Genomic DNA, 11,419 nt, shown 5'->3' with positions numbered 1-11,419 from the left:
CTTGTGTGAAGTGATACACACCCGGTAGTAGCTAAGGCCTCTTGGTAGTGCAGTGCAGGAAAGATGATACGCAGCGCCCGTTTCTGCACTCGCTCGATGCTATCTGAGGGCATTATGCCACACAGGGCATCAGTATTCAAGGACAGACCTAATGAGCGCAAAATAAACCTTAAGTAGGTCGGCAGGTGGTACACCGCCGCGTTTGAGGACATGAAGAATGTGCAGGCTCTTTGACGCTTTAGCCACAATTCCTTTGAATTGTAACGCCCAATACTTTATGAGCATCGACTGACTCAAGGGCCTTAAGGTCTATGGCCAAGGCAAATGGGAGATGATCGACGACTCTACGAAAACGCAAAGTCATCTCCTTGCACTTTTTGGTGTTATCACTAAGAGGTTTTGAGCCACCAAACTTCGCAACCATTTCACTCTTACTTGATCTTTAAAACTTACTGCTTTTTCACAACCAGCTTTTTTGGTCTGGGATCCGTTTCTTGAAAGTCCTGCAACCTTATGGGGCGCAAAAAAAACCCTTTTAGTTATGTTGATCTGCTTGTTTTGAAAAGAGGATTTGGATCTTTTCACATGGTTTTAAAATAAAAATATGACGATTGCGAAGTTTGACTACTTAAATGAACTTACCGTTGGGAATTAAGATAAAATCGTGGCACCTGAAAAAGGCCCGTAAAGTTTCGGAACTAGTTTTTCTCCTGTTTCTCGAATTGTACGCCCGAAAAACTATTTGTGAATGTGCGATCCGCTTATCTTGAAAGTGGCCTTTAATTATACATATACATAATTGTAAGATTTCAAAAAGCAAATTAAGTGACTGACTTTGGAGAGTTAAAGCGAGTCCTGGTGCACAATCATTCAAATGGAAATGAGTTGCGTATTCTTATGCAAATCAAACTCATTTCTCTTACAATAGTTTAGCACCAAGACTCACTTCGAGGCCGAGACAACTTCAAAACGGCAACTCGGAAATAGCCCATTCAATTACCCGGAGAATGTCGGCTTTCTGCAGTCCTGCATCGCTATACTAAGATCTCCACTAACATGCATGGCCCATTTGCCAAGGAATAGACCGTTCCACGGATTTTGGCGCCATCTTGGTTGGGGTGCAAAACCACGGCTAAATTTAAAGTAAATAATGGGATTTTGGCCGACTATGAACCGCTGTAGCGCCGCTAAAAATAAACCGATTTCCTCAGTGAAAGTGTCTTTTAAAGGACATTTATACTCAGATTATTTTCATGAAATGTAAAGAACAGATTCAAGCTACAAAGACCATAAAAGAATTTTAAGATTGCGTACAAACCCTTCTAAAATCATCATGCCAAATTGCCGCGAAATTAGAAGCAACATGAGAAGATTTATTATTCGAATTTACGGACGTCATACCCTCCCTAATGGCCTTATTTTCTGTCGAATGAATGATATCCATAAAACTATTTAAAATAGTGGCAAAAGTTCGAAATCTGTCTCTTTTCAGCGGTGGTTCAGCCGTTCAAAATCGGCCAAAATCGCATACATTTACTGTCAATCTAGCCGTGTTTGCCCCCCAGCCAAGATGGCGGTCAAAAACCGTGGAAGGGTCTACTAAGCTTATGTTTAGTTTGTTCGACCAATTAGCGCAGATTGTGGCACACTGGGCTAGGTCGGCTTACCAGTCTGCCGGTCAGCTCACCCAGGGGAGACCCCAGAAGCGAAACCAGCCCAATCTGATCACTAGACAATCCGGTTCAAGTTTTGGACAAAAAGGAACATTTTGGTAAAATTAGAAAAGAAAGTACCAAGAAGGTTTATATGGACATTTTTCTGGATATTTCGGCCCAAGCACGTAGCCGATTTTGAGATGTGACGCAACCCTTCTCCCAAACTCGGCGGTTAAGCCTACTAGGCTCCCTTGCAACAGATGTTAGGGTTAGGGTTAGGGTTAGGGTTAGGGTTAGGGTTAGGGTTAGGGTTAGGGTTAGGGTTACGGTTAGGTTGAATCCGCTTTAGCCTCGGTTAAATTAGTGATCCTCATTTGACCTAGGTGGAATACCCACTCAGATGGAGCCTAAGTTAAGCCTAGAGAAAAAATAGGGTCAGGATGGGATTAGTTTTGGTTATTATACATAAATATTAATTGACCAATCATAGGAAAGGGAATAACGAAAAAAACCTGTGTTGGGTTGAGCATGTTCGTCGTTGTAGCGTAGTGTTGAGGACACAGTACTACAGATCTGCAGGGTGCCAGTCACAAAAGACATTGCAGGCTGGTAGAAAATGATCGAACATTGTCTTCCACTTATCCGGTGAAGAGGGAGCCCATCCTTAGTGAAGTAGTGGATGGGCTTGACCTAGATGTGATGCATGACCAGTCAAGGTGTCTTGACACTTCAACTAAAACTGCTGCTGCAAAAGTACATTACAGGGGAGAAGTATTTTACACTTGACCTGCTGAATGAAAGAATAGCAGGATTCAGTTATCCTTCAGTAAATTGAAGCAACAAACCAAGTGCTATAAAACAGCAAGCGTTAACCTCTGACTCTGCATCTTTACGTCAATCAAGTATTAGTTACCACAAAAAGTAAATTTTGACTGTTTGTGTGATGAACAAATTGCATGCGAAAAGTGCTGGCGTTTGAAAAACATTACCAAAAAGCAATTTGAAAACTTTGGTCAACTTTTAATAATATTGTGGATTAATGCAGAAAGGAATGGCTTAAAAGGGCTGGTAGATTTCTTTACATATACTAAGCCGAGTAAATATCAAACCATTCTTTCACTGCACAGTGTCAAAGGTATCCACACCCCCACCCCCCATGGAGGCCCATTAGAAATTTTACTAGGGAGAGTATAGACTTTCAAAGACCAGTTTTTATCAAGGAAATGTGTCAGAATGCAAATTGAAATTTTGAAACAGTTTGGAATAGGGCACACTCACACAAAAACTGTTGGCATGGAAATGAAGCCTTTCAGTTTCTAGAGTTAGACACATTAATAATAATAATAATAATAATAATAATATATATCAAATACAGGTGTTACAAATGAACCCACTGGGAACTCGGAAAATCCGAGCCCCAGATGGGATTCGAACCCACGACCCTCCGTGACCTAGTACGGATGCTCTAACCACTGAGCTACTGGAGACTCTATGGTGATCAAGGGTGAAATGTGGTTAGAGCATCCGTACTAGATCACGGAGGGTCGTAGGTTCGAATCCCATCTGGGGCTCGGATTTTTCCGAGTTCCCAGTGGGTTCATTTGTAACACCTGTATTTGATATATGTTAATAATAATAATAATAATAATAATAATAATAATAATAATAATAATAATAATAATAATAATAATAATTGGCAGTGCTAATCACCGTTTACTTGCAGTATTGGGGACTGAATTGCAAAAGGGCACAGCTCACGATATCGGGCTGAAAGCATACGAAGGCGCCTCTGCCTGCCTCTATACAGTCGATGTTAGATGTCGGGGCACAGCACCACAGCCAGATTGTTAATTAGCTTTGAGTCGAATTTGGTGAGGTAGGAAAACCGGTATACCCGGAGAAAAACGCTCGAGTCACGTTGAAATGCGACTGAAACTCAGCCCACATGCAAGCCGGGGCCAGTACGGTAGCTCATTAGGGACAGACCTTTCTCCATTAATTCAGCCACATATTACAAAGAGGTTCTCATCTAACAAAATTAAAAGCACTGCGAACAAAATGAATTCTAACTCTTGACATAAAATACAATCCCACTCTGAAAACAATATAAAGCCGGCACACTGCGAACAAAATAAATCACCACGCTTCAAAAAAATGTCATCGCACACACCAAAAAAAAAAAAAAAAAATCCTCGCACACTGGAAACAAAAAAACTTTTGCTCACGGCAAACAAAATACCTTCGAACACGGCAAACAAAGTATCCTTACAAACTTCAAACAAAAATTTCTTCGCACACTGCAAGCAAAGTAAAACCGCTCACTGCCAGAAAAATCCGCGCTGCAAACAAAAAGCTTTAAAAAACTTCTGCGCGCGCAATAATATGGGAAGGACTGGAACCGGCTCCAAAAAACAAGTTTTGGAAATCGCTTTGTTGGAGCAAACATATCTTGCGATTTCGGGACTCCCTAATCAGGAGGACTTTTGATAAATAACGGTTTTCATTCTAAGCAATTACTAACCTGCCTTCTATTTCCTCTTCAAGCATACAACGGCACGAAACGACGGTCCGAAAGGTGCTGATCGTGGAAAACGTACCAAGCTAGTTAACATGGATTGGACTAACGATGGTGGACTGTGTGGATGGAGTGTAAAGAACAGATTACTTGGTGTAAAAGACACACTTATAAAAGGCAGACTTTGAAGTTAGGGAGCCAACTATCGATGAGTGTGAATCCACGATTGTGGCTTCATATTCATATACTTGAAGTGGAACGGTTTGTATTGTATGGCCTATAGCATGTTCCTTGCTCTAGACTTCTAGTTTATTGACTGTTTTCTCAAGCAGAAAATTAGCATCACATCAGTATATCATAATAAATAATTGGTATTAAGCAATCCATTAAAAAGTAGATACAATATGCGTTCAAATTGACAAAGATTATATGGAAACAACTCAAGTGAGGCCATCGCTACTGTGTGCATGTGATCGATGAATAACCTTCGCTGATCCACAGCATTAGGTACTTCTTATGCTACACCCAAGGTTAGAGAAAAATCTCTGACCTGGGTGGGAATCGAAGCCATGATCTCCGGATTAGATCACCGTCACCGCACTTGCACTTGTCAAAGATTAGTTTACTGTAAATTTAGGTAAAAAAAAAATTAATAAAGGCATTCTCTATTCTCAATAAGAAAATTATTAACAGCAGACTTAAAGATATCATTATTCTCAATGCAAGTCAAGGTGGCTTCGTGTTTATCTATCGGACCTCCCACCACTGCGAAGCGGGGTTCCACTCTAACCCTTTTCGCAAAGACGCTTTTCCGGTCTCTCGTTTGACACGTTTCGGATTATTATCCCCTTCTTTGCATCTCTCGTTTCGGATATAACTATCCCCTTCTTCCCCTTCTTCCTCATAAGCATTAGAAATAAACATGCAGAAGCTTTCCATTTGCACACAAGTTAATTTTACCGGTCTGGCTAACTGAACATACTGGCTAGCTCGTCACCATATTTACGTCAGAAATGGTTTTCTAGGGTGGTTCCCAGGCTCTCATATCATATCATATCATATATCTTTATTTACCCTCGGATTTTAGACTAGCTTGGTGTAGCTAATATCTCCGAGCATTTACCCTCCCAACCATGATACAACACAGAAGACAGACCACAACACCGGGAACTACATGCCCTCTCGGTTTCGTTTGCGCGTGAAACTCTCGACAAATCTCGTCAACTCTCGCTCTCATTTGGCCAACTCTCGATCACTCTCATCGACTCATTAGCTCTCAAGAGTTTCGAATTCCACTCTCGTCAACTCTCATCAACTCTCGGTCTCGTTTGGCCAGGGCCATAATAGGTAGTTTACGAAACCACGACGCCTGAGGCAGGGGCAAAGTCAAAGAGAGATAATATTTTTTGTTAAAAAAAGAAACATCATCGCGCTGCTTAAGCTCCCCACCCGCGTTTTTGAGACGCGGACAGCAACCGGAAGAGAACATTTCGAGTGCCAGGACAGTGGTGTCTCCCAGATTTTTATACTAATCATCTCTAATGGAGAAAAAATACTCAGCAATGGAACTGTGGTGGTGTGAGGACAAGTTGAAAGGGAAAACAGCTCACTTCCGGTTGCCGTCCGCGTTTCAAAAACTCGCGTGCTTAAGCTCCCTAATAGCAGAGCTCAGGCGAGCGAAGCACCGTGGGTAAGGCTTTTTTGGAAAATCTACCCAACCGAGAAATTTTGGTTATGACGTCACGTACATCTGTCCGCCCGCACAGACGGTCGGGCTGGAGGTGGGGAGGCAGGACAGCCTCTGGGGACGGGAGTGCTCGGGCAATTTTCCTTGGCGGGAAATCGCGTGGAAGCGTTGCATTTGGTAACCCGCGTACACTTATTTGCAACGGTTAGCTTTTAGATAATGTTTTCCTTCTTAATATGTGCCGAGGAAGAAAAGGAAGAGGAAATTGCGTGGCAGCCTTGCATTTGGAAACCCGCGTTTTTCTGGCGGGAAATCATATTAGTGAAGAGCAACTGGATAAAGATTAGAGCAGAAAAGAGCTGTTTTCCCTTTTAACTTGTCTTCACACAACCACACTTACATTGCTAAGTATCTTTTCTCCATTAGAGATGATTGGTATAAAAATGTGGGAGAAACCACTGTCCAGGCACGCGAAATTTTCTCTTCCGGTTGCCGTCCCGGTTTCAAAAACGCGTGTGCTTAAGCTCCCTGATTTCACGTTGTTGTTTTGTGGAGTATGGCAAAGACGTTCCCTGAAATGCGTGCCTCCTTTGCAGCGCAAAGATTTTTTCCTTTTTAACCCAATAATATTTTTGTTTTGTGGCGTTGTTTTAGCCGTAGCTGTCGTCGTTGCTTAAGTGCGCCGCACAATGTGAGGAAAAAGCTAAGCAAACTGCCTCGCGAGGCGGTTTCCTGAGCTCAGTCTTTCCTCACCGTGTGCGGCGGGCTTCAAACTTTCAAAGATCCCTAACTTAAGTCAGCCACGGACTCCAAAATTCCGCCGCGATTTCTAAACGTATTTCCTTCCAAGAAAATATGTACCTCTTCCTGTGATATTTTATTTACGCCATGCTGTCTTTTAAAAAAGTTCCCCAATTTTTTTAAAGAAAATTGTTTAGAAAGAACCATGACTTAAATATCAGGTTGAATTTTACGCAAGGAAACAAAATTGTGTTTTCGTCGTTTACACGTTTGTGGAAGGAAGGCGCGGGTGGCGCCAAAAAAGCCGGACTACTTGGTCTTCCCGTCTTCGCCGTCTTCGTGTAAAATCAACTTACACTTAAGCCGTCCCTGATGTAATCACGATCCGGAATCGTACGCCTCCGACTCTTCATCGATCGTATGCAATCGATGTCTCGTGTGCCGCCGTCGTTTGTCGTCATCGCTGTCATCGTCCTCGAAAAGTGGATTAAACGTCACATTACTTTGAACCTCGCTTTCATAAAATTCCTTAACCGAAGTAAAATTGCACGTCCGGAGTGTCTGGGTACAGCTGGCAGAGAATCCGGGACCTTGCCTTCTTACGTGCGCAGCGAAAGAGATCCAAGCTTCGTTGAACATCGAAGAAGTTTCTTGGCTCTCAGAAGTGTTTTCCTCATCCATTCCTCGCTTCGGTCTTTGACTTCGTCCCGTAAGAATTTTTGTTCGCATCTTCACTCTGGGGTTGGATTTTGTTTCCGCTGTGCTCTCATACCCAAACTCCATTCCTCCATGGAAAGAATGCATTTTGGACGAATTTGCTGGTTTATTTGTCTTGTTTTGGTATAGTCCCCTGATCTTCGGCTTCTTTATTTGCAAAACGTGCATACTTCCTGCTTTGAAAATTTTCTCCAAGAGACTTGAGCTTGGCCGTCGCTCCTCTTCGTGTTTGCCACATTTCAGAAATAAAATCCGGCTCTGTATATGAGCGAAACTTTTCGCTTTTCAATCGCGTCTTTGTGGAGTTCGATTCACGAGAATCTTCATCGATCTTGATGAAATCACTCGCTGAATAATCTGCCAATGAGAAGCATCGTTCAGTATTTTCTGGTTTCTTTGTTGCCGCGTGGCATTGTAAGGGTGGCGACACGATATTTGTCGTCGTCAAAGCAATGTTAGCTGATGCTTTTCCTACAACGTAAAATAAAACACAGTTACCGAGCTCTGTAAGTTATTCGATACAAAACACACGAAAGAAGTAAAATTGTCAATCTTTTCTTCTTTGCGATCAAAGTATTGCTTTGAACGGTGCAATGTACTATCTGATTAAGGTGATTCCCTTGTTTTGAACCGCGCATCTCATACTGCGCATAACATTGCATGGCGGCCTTTCTCGCCGGCCATGCATTTGAAGAGAGCAACAAAGGCCGCTTTTGGTGTTCAAAAAGCTTTTAAGCGCAATCATGATAATTCTAGGTTAAGAAGTTGTTGATTTGAAACTCGCCCCAGTCCTTTTGCGGAAAGTGATCATTTTGAAGCCGAAATCTCCCATTTGCCGTCCATTTGTCGTCGTGTTGTGAAGAAACGAGCAAGATGACCCCCTTCCCCCCCTCATTTTAATGGTTTTTTTACACGTAATAGGTATACGGAAAACATATTTTAAGGAGAAAAAGAGTTGGATAGTAGAAATTATAGTATTTACATATAAATGATGTGAAACTGCATTTCAATGGCGCCAGACACTGACTGCAAGGTGACGACTGTAGTGGTCCGATTTGCTTACATTTATTTGCAAGATTGATGAATTTGAAATCACTTTACTAAAAGATTACAGCCCAGAAAAACAAGTAGGCTCAAGTTTTCAGTAATATTCAGTAGCTTTTGCTATATAACAACAATTTTTCCGGTTGATCAAGTTTCGAACGCTTCTCCCGTAATTCGGTAAAAAGCAATTAGAATAAAGGTCATACAGCGCGAAAACAAGTGCGGGGACCCCATCTTTTTATTGCATTTTTCAATGTCCTGTGTATGAATATCAATTGCGCCAAGTTTGACAAAAATCTGGATTGTTGGTCATTTTCAAAGGAATTACTTAAATCTTAAATCTTAAATCTTTTGGCGTGAGTATCGTGGAGTGTTTTTACGAATTTGCTTTTAACATCTTTTTTCTATCGCGTACTCAAGAGAACATTAGGGCCGTTTATACGAGAGAAAATAAGCTTACTCTGGTCGTGGCCTGCATAATACACGAAAGGAACTATTTATACGAGTATAAACTGCCAGGCCAGGATAAGCCGCGGCTTGAGAAAGCCGTGAACGTAGATTTTGTACTATTTATACGGGGTGTTTGCGTCGTATGTAAGCCGCAGCCAGAGTAAGCCGCGGCTCATTTTCTCTCGTATAAACGGCCCTATTGTGGTTTAATAGCTTCTTGCATTCCTTTTTGAAGCTCGGAGTCTAAAATACTAGTATAGGTTAGAAGCATATAATTTGTTCTAAAAGGATGGCAAAGATAAACGATAGATGCTACGTGTATAAATACTAAGTCGTATTTTGTTTATCTTCATTCATTAATTAGGTGCAGTTTTACCCTCACCGGTTCTCTTGGCCAGTGGAACAGCGGCTCTTAACATATTTCACGGTTCTGTTGTTGAACCCGACTACATCTTTGAGAGTGTTGACAAGACGAAGCACTATAAGTAACAATCACAAGAATACCTCTTGTCTCTTTTATTGCACTTACAGCTTGTGGTCATTGTGGTCTTTATAAGTTACCTCTAATCTTGCAGGCTTCTTGATCAAGTTCTTTCCACTCTTCAGGGCTAATTTCTTCATAGAAACTGAAAATAAATTATGTAACATTACAACGTTCTTGTTTAGTAATACCCTCTTCGAGTTCCAAAAAAACTACGTTAACTTGTTGTAAAGCGGAGGCTTACTCAAAGAGAGTTTAGATCTTTTGAATTGAGCGCGATTCTAAATATAATTGAACCACAGTTTGACTGCAAGTACGTCGCGAGATAGTTGAAAGTTTGTGTTTCAACATAGAAGAAGAAAGAGCTCGTAAGAGAATCTCCCGGGATTCAGCATATGCTGTTACGACTTTGAAAAAGTTGGTCAAATGAGATTTTAATTTTGTTTGGTAAGAACGTCGCCACCATTTCAGTTCAGTTCAGCCGTATTTTTGCCACAATTCTCAATATTTATCAATAACAATATTACGATACTTCTTCAAGGAAATTTAGTCAGTGGCGAGCAAGCTCATATAGAAACCACGGGCCGGTTCCTTAAAGGTGTAATAACTCTTTTCCAGGGATAAATGTGCCTGGAATAAGGCTCATTTATCCCTGCATAGAATAGAGTTATGACACCTTTCAGGAACCCGGCCCCAGAAGGCTAATGTATGATTACGTAAATCACGTTCAAATGTCTTTTAGTTGGTGTGAACGCGGTTTAAGCACTTCCTTTGTTGGTGGCAAGATGGAATATTTCGCTTTAATTGGCATAAACATAGTACTCTAGATTTGTGTTCGACGGTCTGAATAAAACCGAAGGCAAACCACTCAAGTCAATTGTCGAGTGGTCAAGGTTTAAAAAACTCCGCGTGGTTTGGGTAACGAGGTACAGTAAACCAACTTAGTTGGTGTGAACACAATATAGGACTATGTAGTTAGCAGATATCAGGATTAACATGTACTTAAGTTTACTTCAAACTAATACTTCATTCTTTGACAAAAGTAATGATGGCTTAATATTTGATGCAACTGATTTACTTTCCTGTTGTAAAAAAATGATTATTGAAAGTCCTGCGTGTCATAGCCTTTAATCAAATCAAAGCGTTCAGTTGAGACAAAATAATGCAATTTTCAGCACAAAAATGTCTATTTTGTTTAAAATTTGGCGACTATGCTACGTCAAATTCTATCAAAAATATTTTTCCTCTCGCAAATCATACATCTTTTTTAAATGCTGTCATTGTAATTATTACAACTCGGCAAAGACCCTTCGTATCTTGTAAATACAATGTTGTAAATACAATGACAGCATGGCACAGAATACTTAAATATTTTACAATTTGGACGTTTTAAGGAAATTTATGTCCGTTTTAAAAACTGAGCAAAAACAGAGGCATTGCACGCCAAGCACGTGCGTTTTACATCTTGGTACACTTCTTAACCGTTTTCGCCTTGACAACGACATGATATGTTATGTGAACTGCCGCGAGCACCTGACGATAAATTTTCATTTTTCCTTCCAAACATGCTTTCCCTTCGTACCAAGTTTATTCCTGGAATACTGATACACACTTTCCACGCCGAGCGACTTCGAGTACTCGCTTAATTATCTCAATAATTGGAAATAATATTTTTAGATAACGTTATCGTAGCTGTCGTCGTCACACGTCACATTATTAACTTAAACTATCAATTCAATCCGTTTGTGATCTAAAATATAAACTTAGCAAACCCTATTTTTATTCGAAAATCCAATATCAGCAATTACACTCTGTTGGAATATATATATATAATAAATAAGGACCAAAATTCAATTATATTCCCTTCAGTCTCTCTCTCCAAAGATATAATCAAGACGGAAACTTATTTTCTTCTGCCCAATGTTCATCTCAGTGCGGTATCGCTATACAAAAGTTCAACTCACTTTTGCAAAAGAAATTCGTCGCGGTGAAAACATCTTCTCCAACAAAAGATACTATGTAGGCACCACAGGTAGCAACATTCCTCGTAACACGATGCCATCAAATATTTAAAAAATACACCAAGCGAGGAATCTCTCCGCAAACTTTGAAGCATTACCACAAAGAGA

The 11,419-nt window shown here is 40.8% G+C and overlaps 1 protein-coding gene across 1 annotated transcript; it reads right to left on the bottom strand.

Moving 5' to 3' along the window:
* Positions 1-6,955: 6,955 nt before the first annotated feature.
* LOC138050893 (uncharacterized) lies at positions 6,956-11,419 on the bottom strand. Its single transcript, XM_068897150.1, has 4 exons — positions 11,255-11,419; positions 9,371-9,435; positions 7,445-7,786; positions 6,956-7,383 (listed from the first exon to the last, which is right to left on the bottom strand). Exons 1-4 carry the CDS (start codon positions 11,404-11,406, stop codon positions 6,977-6,979), a joined length of 966 nt encoding a protein of 321 aa, XP_068753251.1. The 5' UTR covers positions 11,407-11,419; the 3' UTR covers positions 6,956-6,976.

The sequence above is a fragment of the Montipora capricornis genome, chromosome 6 (assembly GCF_036669925.1).
Source record: "Montipora capricornis isolate CH-2021 chromosome 6, ASM3666992v2, whole genome shotgun sequence".
NCBI lineage: Eukaryota > Metazoa > Cnidaria > Anthozoa > Scleractinia > Acroporidae > Montipora > Montipora capricornis.
The sequence above is the reverse complement of the archived record's forward strand: the minus strand, read 5'-3'. Positions and strand labels throughout refer to the sequence as shown.

Bases quoted from the DNA above. Each gene is read 5' to 3' on its own strand.
- LOC138050893 (XM_068897150.1), bottom strand. From the start codon at position 11,406: ATGCTTCAAAGTTTGCGGAGAGATTCCTCGCTTGGTGTATTTTTTAAA. The intron at 7,787-9,370 runs GTAACTTATAAA...TTTACGTTGTAG, and splicing joins AGAAGCCTGCAAGATTAGAG to GAAAAGCATCAGCTAACATT. The intron at 7,384-7,444 runs CTATACCAAAAC...CTTTCCATGGAG, and splicing joins AGAAGCCGAAGATCAGGGGA to GAATGGAGTTTGGGTATGAG.